The sequence below is a fragment of the Salvelinus namaycush genome, chromosome 8, assembly GCF_016432855.1.
Source record: "Salvelinus namaycush isolate Seneca chromosome 8, SaNama_1.0, whole genome shotgun sequence".
In the NCBI taxonomy this organism is placed as follows: Eukaryota; Metazoa; Chordata; class Actinopteri; order Salmoniformes; family Salmonidae; genus Salvelinus; species Salvelinus namaycush.
The window spans coordinates 41099546-41121341 of NC_052314.1; the positions used below are offsets into that span (position 1 = coordinate 41099546).

General features: G+C 42.5%; 1 protein-coding gene across 1 annotated transcript in view; it reads left to right on the forward strand.

The window, feature by feature from the left end:
* Nucleotides 1-3943: 3943 nt before the first annotated feature.
* LOC120052674 (kinesin-associated protein 3-like) overlaps nt 3944-21796 on the forward strand; it is a 49102-nt gene continuing 31249 nt past the window's right edge. Inside the window, exons 1-9 of the mRNA XM_038999723.1 lie at nt 3944-4117; nt 4712-4843; nt 5792-5934; nt 17217-17269; nt 17427-17568; nt 18339-18438; nt 18938-19062; nt 19326-19424; nt 19590-19768. Of these exons, the coding sequence (XP_038855651.1) occupies nt 4077-4117; nt 4712-4843; nt 5792-5934; nt 17217-17269; nt 17427-17568; nt 18339-18438; nt 18938-19062; nt 19326-19424; nt 19590-19768 (1014 nt within the window). The 5' untranslated portion in view covers nt 3944-4076. The remainder of the gene's footprint in view (nt 4118-4711; nt 4844-5791; nt 5935-17216; nt 17270-17426; nt 17569-18338; nt 18439-18937; nt 19063-19325; nt 19425-19589; nt 19769-21796) is intronic.

A 21796-nucleotide genomic window follows, 5' to 3' on the forward strand; every position in this document is an offset into this window, starting at 1 on the left:
GGCACAGAGACTGTATTCTGATACAATATTGGTGTGCACACTCAGTCATCTGACCTTATAGGGACGCCTTGAGGAAAGAGGGTTAAGTATAGTTACAAGGACAAGACGTCTCAGAGGAGGGGAAGAAAGAGAGAGAGAGTGTGAAAGAGATGTGTGTGTTAAAGGTGTTCTGCCAGTCAGCTGCCATTTTACGGTCACCTTCCCCTATCATCACCATAATTAGTTCATCTCATTAGTGGAAGGAGTGTTTCTCTTTACTAGCCTTTGTGTACCTCCATCTGTTTGGACAAACACATTGTATATGTCTTCTCTTACCAAAGGCCTGAATTTCACCACATACTGTACAAAAGGTCACCTACTGTTTCTACATGCAGATTTGTCATTTCACTGTTGTTCTGAATTTGCCCTCTTCATCTTGTTGAAACAATCACAACGATCAATCTACTATGAGACTACAGAGCTGTACGAAATACATCTTCTTGCTATCTGTACCTCTATCTGATATCAAGATGGATATGACAACTATTGGTTTCTGTTCCCCTTCAAGAAAATATGTAATTGTCTCAAACACAGGCAGGCAAATTAAGATATTTTTTCCACTAATTGGTATTTTGACCAATCACATCAGGTCTTTCCACATAAGCTATTTTTCAGAGGGGGATCTGATTGGTCAAAATACCAATTTGTAAAAAAAAAAAGATCCGAATTTGGCTGCCTGTGTAAATGTAACATTTAGCAAGACATAAAAACAGGCTTTTATTCAACCCATAAAAATTCCTGGCTGCCATGTGTAAATAATATGACTATGAAACTGACTGTTGTGAATTACACACTTCATGACAGGGCAGAGTTGATGCTTAGACACGACACATACCATGCCATTGATAGGGCTTGTTTTGAACAGGTTGGTTTTACCCACTGAACACTCATTGGGGAAATCAAGTTTTCATTAAGCAAGGTCACTGTAAGTACAGTAGTAGTATCCCATTACAGAGTGCTACTATCTTTTTCGTATATTATCAGTCATTTAGAGGCATATGTTCCATCTCTTGTTTGATCATAATAATGGTAGTATGGTTAGATGGTGGAGACATTTTCAACTGATTATAGGACCTGAATCAGGGTTATAAATTAGAGGGCTATAAATTAGATCAGGTGCACATTATCTCTGCTATAGGAGCTGGACTGTATGGTGCAATATCAGACAGCCAGCAAGCACACACTGTACTTGGATATTTTTTTTTTAACCTTTATTAATGCAGAGAAGTCCCATTAAGACAGATTGTCTCATATATTATATACCCACATAGATCATTTACAGCCTACAGTACACACTGTATCTCTGCCTGTGTGGTAAGACTCCTGTTCGTTTACCCTTTAAAGTGCACGCATCATGCTCAAACACACCCATCCCCCCTCACTTTGCCCAGAGCCCCATGAGGGCGGTTGGTGGCGCCTCTATCCTTACCCAGGGGGATCTGCTCCATCAGGTACAGGAAGCTGGCAAATAATTCAGTCCTCATGGTATGGTGCAGATGGAAGGACAGGCTGTGGCGACACATGGACGCATCTGTGTTCTTACAGCGGTTCTGATGGGCCTGGTGGAGAGCTTGGAACTCCATGTTAGGTCGAGGGCTGGAAGACATCCCTGCTCTTTGTGTGTCTTCCAGGCTCGAAGACATCCCTGCCCTGTGTGTGTGTCCAGCACAGCGAGCAAGTTATGTGTGAATCAACGGTCTGTGTGTGTGACCTAGTGTGCCTGTGGCAGTGTCCCTACTCTGTGTGTGTCCAGTCTAGCGAGCGAGTAGTGTGTGTGAACCGAGTGTGAGAGTGTTGTTGCTTCTGTGGTGCTATGTCTGTGGATCCTGGTGTCGGGTGGTAGCCTCAGGCAGCGTGGAAAAAAAGGGATAGGCTGGGATCCCCTCTTGAGATGGTGCTGAAAACTGACCCTGGCTTAACGGGTCACCTGCTTGAGCCTTTGGCTTGGGAGGGGTGAGAGAGGAGCCAGGGACGGAGGGTGGGACACTAGCTATCTGTTTCAGAAGAAGCCTCCTCCCTCAAGAAGAGCAGGCATGCCGAGTGGTATTTGAGCTTTCAACCCACAAATACCAGAAGCACACAAGGCGGACCATACATTCACCCGGCACTTACAGCCATATAATGTAGCAGTTATTTTTTAGCAATATCTTCTCATGTTTGTATCTATACATAGCATGCACTGCATATGCAGTGTTCTTGTCTCAAGAAGCCTAATTTACACAGTGAGTGATAAGTCATTTAAATGTATGTCAGACCATGCATGCATTCACTCAACAACATGTAAATATTCACTTATATTTAAAGCTTTGAATAGAGACATTTGGACTTATCACATGATAAGGCACACCCGGTCCAAAACTCAAACTGTTTGACATTTCTTTTCTGCCGATAGTCAGATGCTGAAGCATCGCCCTAGCCTCTCAGTTTTTGTTGTCTCTGAACTTCTGGTCCAGATATGTGTCAGTAAGTCTGACTTATGGTTCAAGAATCTGCCTTCATGTCTCCAGGGAAATCCCCAGTGTGTATGTGTCACCATGCTCAATCAACATTTCAGATCCCAAAAAGAAGCATTATCGTCCCTCGTGAGTGTCAACAATACTGTACATAGCCTTTAATAATGACTTGGATGTTGATGCACCATGATCTGCAGAGGATATCAGAAAAAGAACAAGTCTGCATGGCCAATCCTATGCAAATGCCTTTATGGTAAATAGTATCAAACACTCCTCATTAAACACTCCTACATATATTTTACAGTAAGTTAGTCTTGGCCAGCACATAACCGAATGTACATTGGCGAACTGTAAACATCACCCATCCTTTCACTCACTTCAGTTGACTTTATAGTAAAAGGCAATGTGTTGCCCATAGAATTCATATGCTGGCCAATGCCCAGTAAATTCTGTTTCAACCAGAAAATAAATACCAGTGTAGCTTCTCGCCTACGGATTCAAATTTCAGAGTGATGACATCACTTGTCACTTCGAAAGGCTAAAATCAGCTAGCTCAAGTTGTGCAATCACATGTTCTGTCCCTTTAACACGTGCGGTCAATATTAATGGCTTGTTGACTAGACTGTTCAGACTGTTAAGATGATAAAGGGTTTACAGTATAACTCAACTATATCTCATTTTCTGTACCCTTCATATGTGCAATCATTATTTATGGACTGCATTCAGACTGTTACATTGTGTATAACAATTCATCTTAAAACAGGGTTGAAGGAGTCCATTCCAGTGTAATAGTCAGATAAGAAAATGGATTTGAATAATTCATTTTCCCTAGCTCTGAGCTGTTACATAACATTTAGCCACTAAGTTCACATATTTACATCCAGAACTGTAAGGTCCATTGTCAACGTCACCTAACCCTGCGACCTCAGAGACCAGAACCTTCTGTTGGGACGTCCATCATGTTAGCTACGCTACTTAAAAAAGATGTCCGACCAATCAAACACAGCCTTGAACTTAATAAAAAAGGATTCAAATACATCACCAGCTGGTTACAAAGGAAATGGCTTACAAATGGAAGATGTTTCCTTAGATTAAAGGAAAAGCACTACATTTCACTGATTAGAAAAACTGGACAAATCAGATCCAACAAAAGTGTGAAATTGAAGAATCCATTACCTGACTATGTCATACCAGAAACAACATAATGCATGTTGTTCATGCATGAGGTCCCTGGCTGGAACAACATATGTGGACATTGGACAATGGATAACATACAGTATCTGCTAAACCCAGTCAACGGATAAACAAACCTGAAGTCACCCACCTGTAACTGTATCCCTTTCCAGCTGTACATGTTCTCCTCCAGACCTACAGATGGCGATAAGTTGCTCTCTTGTCCGCATTTCAACGTTCTATGCTTTTTCTCTCATTTTCTGCTTTGCATGCTGGGATGACAGTCTCAATCCTAGCAACACAAAGCAAAAGCATAAACGATGAGAGCTCTACATTTAGCTAACAAATCCAGTCGTTCTGTTGAAATTACTGTGAAAGAACATTTTATATGAGTTTTCCATTATTTCCGAAATGGAAAAATTGCAAGCAGAAGATGCTCGGTATTTGAAAAGGTAACGGTTGCAAGCACCTAACTAGCAGCTAACGTTAGCTAGCCAGGGGCGTATTCATTACGCCTATTCTGTAGCGAAACGTTTCTTAAACGGAACGAAAAATGGGGAGGGGCCTACCGGTCATGGCTAGAAGGGATGCAGCTTTTGTTAAATTAAATGAATTACATTTTTGGGGGACATTTTAGCTAATTCTAACCATTTTCCTAACCTTAACCGAAATATCCTAACCGGCTACGTTAATTATCGTAACCTGCTGTGTAAGTCAAATCTGACAGAAGCTGAATCTCTTCTAGCCATTGCTGCACCTACCTACATTTTTCCAATAGAAACTCTTGTTTTTGTTGAAAATGCAACTGTTTGGAATAATGATTACACCCAAACTATGACTAGCAATCAGCTGTTATTGAAATTTAACAATGTGAAAATTGTCTTAAAATGATATGAAAAAATGTATTTAAGTATAGGCTTCAAGTTTACTGTCTAGCTAACAATTTAGTGGTTGAAACTAAATGTTGTAAATCAAAACCGGTTTATCATCTGGTTTTCCATCATGAACACTTCATGTGACACTTGGCCATTTATCTAATTCCTTAGGAAAGTGAAAGGGGGGAGTTTGGATGTCCACCCGACAGAGAAAGCCCTCATCGTTCAGTATGAGTTGGAGGCAACTATCCTCGGTGAGATGGGAGACCTGATGGTTGGGGAACGCAAGGAGTGTCAGAAAATGTAAGCATGGGTCTAGCTACACACATGCCTGATGTTTGCTTAAACATCAGACTGTAACCATGGGTACCCCATGGCTATTCAGTCTGAAAGAGTCTGCCTAAAAAAGAAGCAAGAGTCTCTACAAGCCAGAATGTTGAAAAAAATGATATTTACACTTTACTGGTTTTCTGTGCTGTTGGTCGTTTTGACGGTAGGAGATGGAGATGGGGTATCCACAAGAAATTGTTGTTTACCCAATTTTTTTTGTGGTGCTTTTTGCGGTGCTGGTAGGTTCTGTCACTTGTATTTTCAATCACCTAACGGATTGCTCATGATGCAATATATGTAAACAATAGCCGAATGTAACCGGACATAGTCGACCAAATCACGTTTCCTCACAATCAGCTGGAAGTGTTTGACAGCTGATTGCCTCGGACAATGTTCGGGCTGTGGTTTGGTTAGGCTTGGCCATATTGGGCAAGTGTTTATCACGTGTGAAAAACCAATATACAGACCAGTGTACTGAAGGTCGGGTTGATAACACTTCCCCGTGGATATTTTGTCTCAGATTACCTCTGACATAGGGCCAAAATCGGCAGACAACAGGTGAAGTAAGTTGAAATGAAGTTTGTTCAACATTCTGACTTGTAACGGGACTGTTCGGGAATGCTGAGCCTACATGTTAGAGACGAGAGTAATTATTTCACTCTTGGATTCTAAAAGAGGCTAACCTAATGTAACTTAATGTTACTAAGCTACTAGGAATGAGATTGTTGTTTTTCAGTCACTCACCTGAAAAGGGGTGCTTTTATACCATTTTACATGTTCACAACTAAGTAGGGTCCCAGGGGAAACATAGACCAAAACTATCGTTCGTTTCCCATCACATTGAAGAGTTATTGGAACTAGCAATGTTGTTTCTTAGAAAATGTCTCAAAATTATGTTGCATGTGTATTTTCTATTCACAGCATCCGCCTAAAAAGCTTGAACGCCAACACGGACATTGCCTCCCTAGCTCGGAAGGTGGTGGAGGAATGCAGGCTCATTCATCCATCTAAACTATCAGAGGTGGAGCAATTGCTCTTCTACCTGCAGAACCGCAAGAAATCAGGTAATGGTTCCATCATGATAATGCCTGTCCCTGCAAGATGTTGCCGACAGACATAAGCTGTGTTCGAATACCCATACTAATACTACATACTTAATGAGTACATACTACATACTTTTAGTTCATTTTAGTAAACTGTAAACAAACAGTATCCTTTCAGTTGAGCATATTGGCGCTACGCCTGTCTACCGGAAGTTGATTCTGTAGATTTTGGCCTCTAGATGGCAGCAGTGTATGTGCAATGTTTTAGACTGATCCAATGAACCATTGCATATCTGTTCAAAATGTTGTATCAAGACTGCCCAAATGTGCCTAATTTAGACATATCTGATATGGGCAGAAAGCTTATGTCCTGGGATTTTTTCTTGTTACTTACAACCTCATGCTAATCACATTAGCCTACGTTCGCTCAACCGTCCCGTAGGGGGGACACCAATCCCGGAGAGGTTTTAACCACTTTATTTTACACACAGAGACTGATCATGTAGATCATAGTCTTTGTTGTTTAATTAGTTAACCTGCATTTCCCCCTATCAGGGATTTTTGTTTGCATGTTTCAGTGAAAAAAAAAAAGTGTCACCTTTTTGGGCCCTCACCAGTTTGCATCCCTGATTCAGAGCGTACACTACCAGAGGAGTAGGGTTGATCCGAGCGTTCTGACCATCACAACGACACTGCAGTCAAGCACACAAGCTAACTGGCTAGCTACTTCCAGACAAATGGGAGAACACCTCACTCTGACCGTTTTACTCGCTGTAGCAGAGCTGGTTAGGCTGTTTTCATGTTATCCAGAGCGTTGGTGACTGTAACTGTGCTGCTGGCAACAATTTAATTAGCTTTTTTGCAGGCATTTACTGACACCGGCCATATTAAATGGGTGTTGAGCGTTCGTAAATTCATCAGTTATTCTGCGCTCTGGTACGCTCAGATATACTGTCCCTGTACATTCAGCCAGCTGGGTTCTCCATCCATCGCGCGGACAGGAAGAAACAACTCTCCGAGAAAAAGAAAGGCGGAGGTGTATGTTTCATGATTAACTATTCATGGTGTGATTGTGGTAACATGCAGGAACTCAAGTCCTTTTGTTTTCATGATCTGCAATACCTATCAAATGCTGACCACATTACCTCCTGAGAGAATTTTCTTCAGTCATCGTCACGGTCGTGTATATCTCCCACCAAGCCAACACTGCGACGACTACTCTGGACTTTGCGCGAACTGGAAACTGCAAATATCCTGAGGCCGCATTTATTGTAGCTGGTGACTTTAATAAAGGAAATCTGAGGAAAACGCTACCAAATTTCTATCAACACATCTCCTGTGCACATCGAGAACTCTGGACCATTGCTTCTCCCCCTTCCGGGACAGTTACAAGGCCTTCCCCTGCCCTCTTCGGCAAATTAGGACCAGCTAAACACCTTTTCCCCATCAAAATTGCATAGCCTGCATCTCAATCCACTGCATCCGCCTATGTCGGCCTACCGCATCTGCGGTGTAAAGTGGCAGAGCTACAGCGCTGTTTGTCAGACCAGGAGACATCCTGAAAATCAGTCTGACCTCGCCATGGAAAGGGGAGACTCTCACGAACATGATGGTGTTCTCTGTTTTGTTCTACGACCCCCACAAGTGTCATGGGACTCATCTGAAGTTAACCCCGTACCGGTTTTAAAAATTGATGGAAGTAGTTTTGTGCCCTCCAAAAAGGGGTTAAATATGTGTAAAACATTTAATAATTCCAGAGTTAAATTTTTATATATCTTCTAGATATAGGACAGACACTTCACAACCTTAATATTTATTATGCATTTTTGGACTGTCTGTTTTGCCATTTCTGATTGTGTTATTCAATGAGTTTCTATGGGCTATAGCAGACCAAATTCCAAGCTGCGTCCTCAGAGCATGTGCAGACCAGTTGGCTGGAGTGTTGACAGACATATCCAATCTCTCACTGTCCCAATCTGTTGTCCCCACTTGCTTCAAGATGTCCACCATTGTTCCTGTATCCAAGAAAGTGAAGGTAACTGAATGAAATTACTATCGCCCTGTAGCACTCACTTCTGTCGTCATGAAGTGCTTTGATAGGCTAGTTAAGGATCATATCACCTCCACCTTACCCGACAACACCCTAGACACACTACAATTTGCATACCTCCTCAACAGACCCACGGAAGACTCAATTGCCATTGCACTGCACACTGCCCTATCCCATCTGGACAAGAGGAATAAGTATGTAAGAATGCTGTTCATCGATGAAAGCTCAGCCTTCAACACCATATTGTGCTCCAAGCTCATCACTAAGCTCGAGGCCCTGGGTCTGAACCCCGCCCTGTGCAACTGGGTCCTGGACTTCCTGACGGGCTGACCCCAGGTGGTGAAGGTAGGCAACAACACCTCCACCATGCTGATCCTCAACACAAGGGCCCCATAAAAGGGTACGTGCTCAACCCTCTCTTGTACTCCCTGTTCACCCATGACTGCGTGGCCATACACGTCTCCAACTCAATCATCAAGTTTGCTGACGACACAACAGTGGTAGGCCTGATTACCAACAACGACAAGACAGCCTACAGGGAGGAGGTGAGGGGCCCTGGCAGAGTGGTGCCAGGAAAACAACCTCTCTCTCAATGTCAACAAAACGAAGCTTCAAGTTTCTTGACGTTCACATCAATGAATACCACTCCAGAGGGTGGTGCATTCAGCCCAACGCATCACCAGGGGCGCACTGCCTGGCCCCCAGGACATCTACAGCATCTGGTGTCACAGAAAGGCCAAGTAGATCAAGGACCTCAGCCACCCGAGCCACGGCCTGTTCACCCCGCTACCATATAGACCGAGAGACTGAAAAACAGCTTTTATCTCCAAGCCATCAAACTGTAAATAACAATTTGTTCTTAACTGACTTGCCTAGTTAAATAAAATAAATAGGATCTGAAATAGTCTGGCGGACGTCTCTCTAATAGTGTCTCAGAGGTAGTGTAGCTGGTGCTACCAGCACTTCACCACTTCATGGTGAAACAAAGTCTTTTTGTGGAGACTTCACAGGAGGTGTTTGACCCGGACTGGTGCTCTCAGGAAGTTGAGCCTTGTTGGTCTCAGGTTGTTTGTCCAACTGCAGCTCTGGTGAACGTTCCAATGTCCTGTCCTGCTCGTTTAAGCATTGATCCAAGTCCACGGATGGAACTGGAATTTGAGCTCAGATCTGAGCCACGTGCCTCCTTAGTCTTTGTCCACTTCCGATGATCACAGTATGTGATACTGGTCCTGCACAATCCTCAAATTCTAGCTGGAATCCATTTGGGACCAAACCCATTGTTTCTTGTGTAGATATCGTCTCCAGGTGAGAAAGTTCTGAGTTTGGCTCTGTTATCATGATTACGTTTTTGATTCCATTGCTTTTGTTGTATTTTCACTTTTAAGTCTGGCCTGATGAGATCCAAGGTTGACCTTAATCTCCTTGACATTCGCATTTCTGAAGGTAACAACCCAGTTGTAGCTTAAGGAGTGATCCTGTAGCTTGACACATTTGTTTCAATGCTGTCCCCTTGCATCTTCCTCTAAAGGCGCCCGAGGGGAGGGAGGGCTGCCGTTTTACAGGCTCTTTACAAATTACCTCGACTAACCTGTACCCCCGCACATTGACTCGGTACCGTGCCCCCTGTATATAGCCTCGTTATTGTTATGTACATTTATTGTAACTTTTTTATTGTGTCAATTTAGTTTATTTAGTAAATATTTTATTAACTCTATTTCTTGAACCTCATTGTTGTTTAAGGGCTTGTAAGTAAGCATTTCACGGTAAGGTCTACACCTGTTGTATTTGGCGCATGTGACAAATACAATTTGATTTGATCTCCTTCAAGATCTGAACCGCACCTTCTGCTGTTCCGTTTGAAAATGGGTGAAAAGGGACCGACGTTACATGCTGAATTCCATTTTGTTTCATGAAACTTGTGAATTCAGTGCTTGTAAGACAAGTAGCATTGTCGCTAACCAGCAATTCAGGCAATCCCTTGACACTGAAGCTTTGTCTCAACTTCTCAATCGTGGCGTGCAATGTTGACGTGTTCATGGGGTAAACATCCATTCACTTTGAATGAGAATCAATCAGCACGAGCAACATTTTCCCTAGGAAGGGTCTAGTGTAGTCCACATGTAGTCGTGTCCATGGTTTTCCCGGCCATTCCCATGGATGTAATGGCACGGTGGGGGGGGTGACTTCCTGTTACTCTGACAATCTGTACACAGGCTAACCTCATTTTCCACATCCTGGTCCATCTTTGGCCACCAGACGTATCTTGATGTGACTGGTGCAACAACTTCAGTAGCATTCCCCGCTACTGGGAAAGCTACTCTTGAATCCCACAGAACACACCCATCTCAAACACTCAAGACCAAGCGGCGAGCGTAGTAAGGCATGATCTGAGGCTCTGTCACTGTAGCGCATCCTTTCAGGATAAATTCATGCACTTGTGATAGCGTCACATCCTTTGGAGTCCATTGCCTGATTTTGTGCTGTGTTCACCGGTGCACCATCCAACACATCGATCATCAAGACTTGGTCCTTTTCTCCTTCCTGAGCGATGATTTCTGGAACGGCAGCCTACTCAGAGCATCAGCATTCCCATGGTATCTACCTGGCTTCTGTACATGATGGCCCTGAGCCACACAGCCCAACGTTGAACTCTTGGAGAGACCATTTGTGGTACTGGCTTTTGTTCATGGAACAGAGAGATCAGAGGCTTATGGTCGGTCACAATAGTGAATGTTACCCCGTATAAGTACTTGTGGAATCTCTATATTCCGAATATGATAGCCAGCTGAGAGTACTTTTTGTCCGCTGGCAACAACATGGCATATGGAACTGATCTTGGCCAATAGAATCTGGGAGTAGCATCTGGAGCAACATGAATGGTAGCTTAGACCCCTTTCAATGTCCCTAGCGCTTTGAAAACACAGTCATGCTTTGAAATCACCTGCTGCAGTGTCAATGTCTCTGTGGTGACATGTTTGATTTCATCCCAGTTCAATTTTATTTCCTCCAACCACCATCTCCCTAGTAAGCTGGGGCCAGTACCTTCCGCTATTAAGAGAGGCAGACTTTTATTTTGGCCTTGATATTCCACCTGAACATCAGCAACTCCAATGCCAGTTTTTCCCCTGTGTACGTTTTGAGTTTAATTGGGGATGTCTTTCAGTTTGTCCACTTCACCTTTTTTCCACTTCTCATTGAATTGGGACCTGTTCATCAGTGTGACACTACATCCTGTGTCTAGTTCAAACGGTACCTTAAATCCATTTATTCCCATTTCCACAATAAAAGGCTTCACCTTTTTCATATTCACCCAATGTACACTGTACATTGAGAGCGCTTGCTCTGCGTCTGCGCACTCACTTTCTATTACTTAATTTGAGCGGTAGTTATAGCGTCGCTATTCGGTTTTCTTCTGTTCATTTTATTTTCTGTAGCTCGTAGCTTTTTCTAATTGTGGCACGCCCTCGCAATGTGTCATATTATCCAACATGCATAAAACTTTTCATGTTTGAATTTACATTCAAATGCTTTGTGTTTGCCTTTGCAACTATAACAGTCTCTATTAACCGGAGGGGCTGCCCCGCGGCTTTCCCTTCTTTGAATCTCAGCGAGCTCAGAGCTGCTCTCTTTTACTGTATGGCATGCAGTTGCACCCCTTGCCTGCAAATCCAGTGCATTTCTATTCACGGACTCCATGGCCTGGGCCAGTTTGAGTGTATTCTCAAACATGGGAATACACTCAAACTGGCCCAGGCTCTGATAACAAGCGTATTTGTATGTATGGTCCCGTGTGGCTCAGTTGGTAGAGCATGGCGCTTGCAACGCCAGGGTTGTGGGTTCAATTCCCACGGGGGGACCAGGATGAATATGTATGAACTTTCCAATTTGTAAGTCGCTCTGGATAAGAGCGTCTGCTAAATGACTTAAATGTAAATGTAAATGTATCCTGTCGTCAGTAATCCCACACACCAGCATAATTATAATATAATAAACACACAGAAATACGGACCTTTGGTCATTAATATGGTCAAATCCGGAAACTATCTAACTACTATTTCGAAAACAAAACGTTTATTCTTTCAGTGAAATAGGGAACCGGGTGTCTTCCCTAACTGGGTGTCATCCCTAAGTCTAAATATTGCTGTTACATTGCACAACCTTCAATGTTATGTCATAATTATGTAAAATTCTGGCAAATTTATTACGGTCTTGTTTAGGAAGAAATGGTCGCTTCAAACAGTTCGCAACGAGCCAGGCGGCCCAAACTGCGGCATATACCCTGACTGCTTGCACAGAACGCAAGAGTAGTGACACAATTTCCCTATTTATATTGCCTGCTAACATGAATTTCTTTTAACTAAATATGGAGGTTTAAAAATATATACTTGTGTATTTATTTTAAGAAAGGCATTGATGTTTATGGTTAGGTACATTGGTGCAACGACAGTGCTTTTATTCGTGAATGCGCTTGTTAAATCATCACCCGTTTTGGCGAAAAATTATAAATTAACAAGCACCGCAATGATTATTTGCAACGCAGGACAAGCTAGCGAACTACACATGGTTGATAACATTATTAGTTTAACTAGTGATTATGTTAAGATTTGTTTTTTATAAGATACATTTAATGCTAGCTAGCAACTTACCTTGGCTCATTCCTGCATTCACGTAACAGGTGGTCAGCCTGCCACGCAGTCTCCTCGTGGAGTGCAATGTAATCGTCCGTATTCTGCGTCAAAAAATGCTGACTACCGATTGTTATGAAAACTTGAAATCGGCCATGCTGGTCGACCTCAAGTAGGAATATTGCAAAAATATGATCAATGGCTCATTTGAGAGAAGACAACCTCCCGGCCAGTATTGACAGCTGACATACAGTACCAGTCAAAGGTTTGGACACACCTACTCATTCAAAGGTTTTTCTTTATTTTTTACTATTTTCTACATTGTAGAATATTAGTGAAGACATCAAAACCTGTGAAATAACACATATGGAATCATAAAGTAACTAAAAAGTGTTAAATAAATCAAAATATGTTTTATATATGAGATTCTTCAAAGTAGCCACCTTTTGCCTTGATGAGAGCTTTGCACACTCTTAGCATTCTCTCAACCAGCTTCACCTGGAATGCTTTTCCAACAGTCTTGAAGGAGTTCCCACATGCTGAGCACTTGTTGGCTGCTATTCTTTCACTCTGCGGTCCAACTCATCCCAAACCATCTCAATTGGCTTGAGGCCGGGTGATTGTGGAGGTCAGGTCATCTGATGCAGCACTCCATCACTCTCCTCGGTCAAATAGCCCTTACACAGCCTAGAGATGTGTTGGGTCATTGTCCTGTTGAAAAACAAATGATAGTCCCTCTAAGCGCAAACGAGATGGGATGGCATATCGCTCCGGTAGCCATGCTGGTTAAGTGTGCATTGAATTCTAAACAAGTCACTGACAGTGTCACCAGCAAAGCACCCCCATACCATCACACCTCCTCCTTGCTTCACGGTGGGGACCATACATGTGGAGATCATCCGTTCACCTATTCTGCATCTCACACAGACATGGCGGTTGGGACCAAAAATCTCATTCTTTGCAGCAATTTGACCATTAAGGCCTGATTCACACCGTGCCATCTGAACAGTTGATTTTTAGATGTATCTGTTACTTAAACTCTGAAGCATTTATTTGGGCTGCAATTTCTGAGGCTGTTAACTCTAATGAACGTATCCTTTGCAGCAGAGGTAACTCTGGGTCTTCCTTTCCTGTGGTGGTCTTCATGAGAGCCAGTTTCATCATTGCGCTTGATGTTGAAGTGCAGTTGCGAAAACCAAAGTTGTTGACATTTTCCGGATTGACTGACCTTCATGTCTTAAAGTAATGGTGGACTCTCGTTTCTCTTTGCTTATTTGAGCTGTTTTTGCCATAGTATGGACTTGGTCTTTTACCAAATAGAGCTATCTTGTATATATCAAATATTTTATTTGTCACGTGCCGAATACAACAGGTGTAGAATTACAGTGAAATGCTTACTTACAAGCCCTTAACCAACAATTCTTTAAGAAGTTTTAAGAACAAAAAAAAGTTAAGTAATTAAAAAAAAAATTAGTAACATAATTAAACAACAGCAGTAAAATAACAATAGCACGGCTATATACAGTTGAAGTCGGAAGTTTACATACACCTTAGCCAAATACATTTAAATTCAGTTTAAAAACAGTTTTTCACAATTCCTGACATTAAATCCAAGTAACAATTCCCTGTCTTGGCTGAGTTAGGATCACCACTTTATTTTAAGAATGTGAAATGTCAGAATAATAATAGAGAGAGTGATTTATTTCAACTTTAATTTCTTTCATCACATTCACAGTGGGTCAGAAGTTTACATATACTACATTTGTATTTGGTAGCATTGCCTTTAAATTGTTTAACTTGGGTCAAATGTTAGGGTTGCCTTCCACAAGCTTCCCACAATAAGTTGGGTGAATGTTGGTCCATTCCTCCTGACAGAGCTGGTGTAACTGAGTCAGGTTTGTAGGCCTCCTTGCTCGCACACGTTTTTTCAGTTCTGCACACACATTTTCTATAGGATTGAGGTCAGCCACTCCAATACCTTGACTTTGTTGTCCTTAAGCCATTTTGCATACTTCCTTAAGCATACTTCCACAACTGTGGAAGGGGTCATTTTCCATTTGGAAGACCCATTTGCGACTATTTTGTGAAGTGCACCAGTCCCTCCTGCAGCAAACCACCTGATTGCTCTAGCATCTTCACAAGGTCCTTTGCTATTGTTCTGGGATTGATTTGCACTTTTCGTACCAAAGTACATTCAACTCTAGGAGACCAAACGCGTCTTTTTCCTGAGCAGTATGACAGCTGCATGGTCCCATGGTGTTTATACTTGCATACTATTGTTGGTAAAGATGAACGTGGCGTTTGGAAATTGCTCCCTTGGATGAACCAGTTAACAAGACATTTGTGGAGTGGTTGAAAAACGATTTTTAATGACTCCAACCTAAGTGTATGTAAACTTCTGACTTCAACTGTACAGGCGGCACTGGTAGAGTCAGTGTGTGGGGGCACCGGTTAGATCGAGGACCGGTTAGTATACCACCTAGGGCTGGGCGGTATACCGGTATTGATGCAGGGACTGGCTTGGGTTTTTACTTTACCTTCTATACTGGGATTTGAATGTTTGGTTTGTTAAATGTGATACGCCATGTGTAAAGTCTATTTTTATAGTTTACTTCGCTACTTGAGTCATATCTTTCCGCTCTTTCTCTCTGTGCCACTTTCCACACAGACCTAGCCACGCCCCCTGTCACTCAAGGAGCGCATTTGATGTTCCTCAACCACGATACACTTGCCTTCAGTCTGCATGTATCAATGCAGCACATGCAACAATGTTGATGACATTAATGCTGTTTTAATATAAATCCACTAGCGTTCTAGTTGTTAGCCGCTAATGCTAATAGCTAGCTAGCTAATAAATGTACTGAGTAAGAGCGAACGTAGCTAGCTAATACAGCCTGATAATACCAGTGATGGTGTAGACCTAAATCAGCATGTTTGTGCAACAGTATCTTCTAAATCAAAGAGGAATATGCAAAGCAAGATTGTTAGCTACATGAACTAGCTTAGAGAGAACATGCAATGTAACCAAAGCTTATAGGGTCCCCTAGGAAACACTTATCAACACTTTAGTTCCTACCCTGTCACAATAACTCCTCCCTGGCATTTTAATTCGTTGTCATCTGAAACTACACTGTATTCAAAGTGCCCACTATTATATTCTAACTATTGAATTAAAATAGTCAATCTATTTCCATGATTCCAACAGTTTTGCTCTAATTCGCAAGTCAAATCGCAATTGCAACATTTGGTTAAAAATAAGTCCTAGATTATTTGCCCATATCGTGCAGCCCTACGTGGCAGTGTGGAAATGATCTCAATTGAACAGTGGTGTAAAGTACTTAAGTAGTACTTGAAAGTATTTTTACTAATGTCATTTTTTGGGGTATCTGTACTTTACCATTTTTATTTTTGACTACTTTTACTTCACTACATTCCGAAAGAAAATACTGTACTTTTTACTACATAAATTTTTCCTGACACCTAATAGTACTCGTTACATTTTTTTCAGGACAGGAAAATGGTCCATTTCACGCACTTGTCAAGAGAACATCACTGGTAATCTACTGCCTCTGATCTGGAGGACTCACTAAACACATGCCTTGTTTGTAAATTATGACTGAGTGTTGGAGTGTGCCCCTGGCTATCCGTAAATAAAATAAAAAAAGAAGAAAATGGTGCCATCTGTTTTTTTACTTTTGATACTTAAGTATATTTAAAACCAAATACTTTTAGACTTACTCAAGTATTTTACTGGGTGACTTTCACTTTTACTTGAGTCATTTTCTATTAACGTATCTTTACTTCTACTTACTTCTAGTATGACAATTGGGTACTTTTGCCACCACTGCAGTTGAGTGCAGGAAATGCATAAATTATAAAAGTGCTGAAATTTCTTTTGGTTGAATTGAACAGTATAAAAGACTCATTGAAATCACTTAGAATACATGTGTTGCCACCCTAGGATCACTCACAACTCATAAAGCAAATGTAGAACATTTATTATTAAAAACTCAAAATACCGTCCATTTAAAAAAAAAATAATACCATGATATAATATTTTGGCCATATCGCCCAGCCCTACCTTGTCACAACACAACTGATTAAATGCATTAAGGAAAGAAATTCCTGAAAGAAATTTTTAACAAGGCAAATTTAACAAATTAATTTTTAACCATTTTTAACAATGCATTCCATGTGACTACCTCATGAAGCTGGTTGAGAGAATGCCAAGAGTGTGCACAGCTGTCATCAAGGCAGAGGGGGTGGCTACTTCGAAGAATCTCAAATGTAAAATATATTTAGATTTATTTAACACTTTTTTGGGGGGTTCTACATGATTCCATATGTGTTATTTCATAGTTTTGATGTCTTCACTATTATTCTACAATGTGGAAAATAGTAAAAATAAAAACCCTTGAATAAGTAGGTGTGGGAGACTGTTGGAAACAGTGCAGTATAGAAACATAAGCATTTCACTGCACCTGCGATAACATCTGCAAAATACAGTATGTGTACTTGACCAATAAAAGTATAATTGATCTGAATGACTTTGCCTGCGATTCATTGTGTAAATACACCTTTATCATGCTATGCTTACTAGTGCACATGCTGTCCTGTCCTCCTCACAGACAAACGAGAGAAACACCCGCCGAGAGACCTCGCACCATTTGAGGGGATGGAGGTAAGCAGAGCATCTTCAAATTTGTGTACGTGTCTGACTGTGTGTCTGTTTGTGTCCAAGTCTGTTTCTGTGTGTTTGTAGCATGATTATCACTGTATTATGTCGGTATGATTTTAACCCTCACCATTCCTCACCTATACTGTATCTCTGTTCTCAGCTGGATGAGGAGGCCAACATCAACAGGATAGATCACTATGTGGAGCTGCTGTATGAGGACATCCCAGAGAAGGTCAGGGGTGCCACCCTCATCCTCCACCTCGCCCGCAACCCAGACAACCTGGAGGAGCTCCTGCAGAATGGTACGTTCCTTCCCAGTCTGTCACAATGCTACGTTCCAGAGAAATCATCTTCTCTGTTCTGCTGGGTGTTTAAAAGCTGTACAGGCCAGGCTAGACAAACTCTAGTGTCATTGGTTGATATAATCTACAGACTCTCTCACCAGCCCATCCTGTTCATAAGAAAACGGCCTAGCACTAGTCCTTCCTATTCCCTTCCCTGACGACAGAGCTGTTTTCTCTCACAACAGCACAGGGTCCTCATCCATTACAGCTGTCAAATGATGGCATGGCTTCATTTTGTAACTGTCACTATGCATCACAGGCTCACTTTGTCTGTCGTAACGGATCACATGGTCAGACGTTGATAACGGTAGAACGTGCATGTGAACCATGAGACCTCGGGTCAGTGAGGAAAGTGGAGATGGCCAGGGGAAATGGAACAATGTGATATGTATATTTACAATGAAGATCACCCATAGCTCAAGCCATGGGAGCCTGGAACCCTTTACATTCCCCCAAATTCCTTACCTTAACCTCCCACCCCAAGCTGACTGTCATCTCCATGCTAGACTCTTTCCACTACCTGCCCACCTCCACCCCAACTGCATACTTCCCTTTCAAATCCTAACATACTTCAAATAATCCCCCTCCTCTTCCTCAATCACTCCCCTTGCCCCCCCCCCCCCCCCCACACACATCATATGTATACCACTTTCCTCACTCTCTCTTCTCACCTCCCCACCTCCTCTCTTGCTTTCTCTCTGACCTGTGTGGTGTCTGCTGCTCATCAGAGACAGCCCTGGGAGCCCTGGCCAGAGTTCTGAGGGAGGACTGGAAACAGAGCGTTGACCTGGCAACCACCATCATCTACGTCTTCTTTTGCTTCTCCAGGTATACAACTCGCTCGCTCGCCAGAACCTCTTCTTTTGTTTTCATGTTCTGCTCTCTCTCATTCTGACAGCAATCACACAACTATGACAACATATGGCAAAACCTTACTTTCCAACCTTGGGGGTTGGGAAACACTAATTACCCTTGATAGAATAATAATTAAACTACTTGTCAAGAGCGATTTGAGTTGTGAGAGGATCTACGTAGTTCTGCAAACTGATAGTCCTTCTTGGCCCCGCTCCGTGGCAGTGCTGTTTGGTTTTGAAATTATTTGGTTTGTGTCTGGCTGATTATGAGTAGGAGATGAGAGATACTGTTTTACTCAATCTTTCTTGTCCTTTTTTTGCAGTTGACTTTTTGGACAAAGCTCTCAGCTGATAGGATCATTTCAATCTGAGCACCCGACTGTGCTAAAAAAAATAGGTGTTGCATAACGATGAACGAAATGCACTTTTGAATAAGTGGAAGCCTTGTAAACCTTTTCTCTTCCCTTCCCCAGTTTCTCCCAGTTCCATGGGCAGGTGACCCACTATAAGATCGGAGCCCTCTGTATGAACATAATTGAACACGAGCTGAAGAGGTACGACCTCTGGCAGGACGAACTGCAGAAGAAAGCGGCAGCCTATATCCTTCAGCTGAAGTCAAAGGTCACCTAAATGATGTTGCATATCTTGCTGCTTGATTTTATTTTATTAGGATCCCCATTAGCCGACGCCAATGGCGACAGCCAGTCTTACTGGGGTCCGACACATAACGAAAACAACATAGACAGAGGGTCAATGCCTCAGGGTTCCTTCTGCCCTCAGTGCTGGCTGATTTATAAAACACGACTATATAGTGAGTTCATTGGTTCAATACAGCAACACTCCTTCCTTGACTGATCTCACGTGACGATGACCATAAGAACCAGAATGTGAAGAAGGAGCATGAGAAAGCCTTCAAGAAGTACCAAGGTCTACTGATCAAGCAGGAGCAGCTTCTACGAGGTACAGTAACTGTGTAGCACACTACCATGTCTAGCAGAGGGGTAGTGATGTTTGTTACAGACAGCACTATTAGTGCTTGATAATACAGTGATGTAATTACCAACTACATTGGTTGTTAGATCACTATTTGATTCTACAGTCCCCCCTCTCCCTATTGCTTCCCAGTGGCTGTGCACCTGTTGTTGAACCTTGCTGAGGACACGCGCACCGAGCTGAAGATGAGGAACAAGAACATCGTCCACACCCTGGTGAAGACCCTGGACCGGGAAGACGAGGAGCTGCTGGTGCTGGTGGTCTCCTTCCTCAAGAAGCTCAGTATCTTCCTGGAGAATAAGAATGACATGGTGAGAGAGGAAGGAAGAGAGGGAAAGATGGAGGGAGAGGGGCAGAGAAGAGGGAGGGATGTAGGGAGAGCGGTACAGGAGCTGGTGGTCTCCTTCCTCAAGAAGCTCAGCATTTTCCTGGAGAACAAGAGAGACATGGTGAGTGATGGAGTGAGAGAGGAAGAGGGAGGGATGGATGGAGAGGAATTGCAACAAGGTGAGGAAAATACAGTGAGCTCAAAGTATTGGGACACTGACCCCTTTTTTGTGGTTTTAGCTCTACCCTAGCACTTCAGTTAAAGTGCAGACTGTCAGCTTTAATTTCAGGGTATTTTCATCCAAATCCCAGAAATGTTCCATAGGCACATCCCTGTTAGTGAGCTTTTCTCCTTTGCCAAGATACTTCATCCTCCTGAAAGGTGTGGCATATCATTAAGCTGGTTAAACAGCATGATCATTATACAGATGTGCCTTGTGCTGGGGACAATAAAAGGCCACTCTGAAATGTGCAGTTTTGTCACACAACACAATTCCACAGATGCCTCAAGTTGAGGGAGCGTGAATTGGCATGCTGACTGCAGGAATGTCCACCAGAGAATGTTGCCAGAGAATTTCATGATAATTTCTCTACCATAACCGCCTTTAACGTCATTTTCGAAAATTTGGCAGTACGTACAACTGCAGACCACATGTAATGACGCCAGCCCAGGACCTCCACATCCGGCTTCTTCACCTGCGGGATCGTCTGAGACTAGTCACTCGGACAGCTGATGAAACTGTGGGTTTGCACAACTGGAGAATGTCTGCACAAACTGTCAGAAAACGTCTCGGGGAAGCTCATCTGCGTTCTCTTCGTCCTCACCAGTGTCTTGACCTGAGTTCCACGTCGTAAATGACTTCAGTGGCCAAATGCTCACTTTCGATGGCTACTGGCACGCTAGAGTAGTGTGCTCTTCCCAGATGAATCCCGGTTTCAACTGTACCGGGAAGATGGCAGATGTGGGCGACCGGTTTGCTGATGTCAATGTTTTGAACATAGTGCCCCATGTTGGGGTTAGGGTATGGGCAGGCATAAGTTACGGACAACAAACAGAATTGCATTTTATCGATGGCAGTTTGAATGCACAGAGATACCGTGACAAGATCCTGAGGCCCATTGTCGTGCCATTCATCCGCCGCCATCACCTCATGTTTCAGCATGAAAGTGCACGGCCCAATGTCGCAAAGATCTGTACACAATTCCTGGAAGCTGAAAATGTCCTTGTTCTTCCTTGGCCTGCATACTCACCAAACATGTCACCTATTGATCATGTTTGGTATGTTTTGGATCCACGTGTATGACGGTATGTTCCAGTTCCTGCCAATATCCAGCAACTTCCCATAGCCATTGAAGAGGAGTGGGACAACATTCCACAGGTCACAACCAACAGCCTGATCAACTCTTTGCGAAGGAGATGTGTCGCGCTGCTTGATGCAAATAGTGGTCACACCAGAGACTGACTGGTTTTCTGATCCACACCTAATTTTATTTTATTATTATTTTTACTATCTGTGACCAGCAGATGCATATCTGTATTCTGTCATGTGAAATCCATAGATTATTAGGGCCTAATGAATTTATTTCAATTGACTGATTTCCTTGTATGAACTGTAACTCAGTAAAATCTTTGAAATTGTTGCAGATGTTGCTTTTTATATTTTTGTTCAGTGTACATAGTCCCCCCATTGTAGGGGACCAAAAGTATTGGGACAAGTTTAAGTGTATTAAAGTAGTCAAATGTTTTGTATTTTATCCAATATTCCTAGCACACAATGATTACATCAAGCTTGTGACTCTACAAACTTGTTGGATGCATTTGTTGCTTGTTTTGGTTGTGTTTCAGGTTATTTTGTGCCCAATAGAAATGAATGGTAAAAATGTATTGTGTCATTTTGGAGTCATTTTTATTGTAAATATCATACCACCTTCCAAAAATGCTCCCCTGTTGTAATGGTGAGAGGTTAGCATGTTTTGGGGGTATGATATTTGTGCGTCTCTATTATTATTAT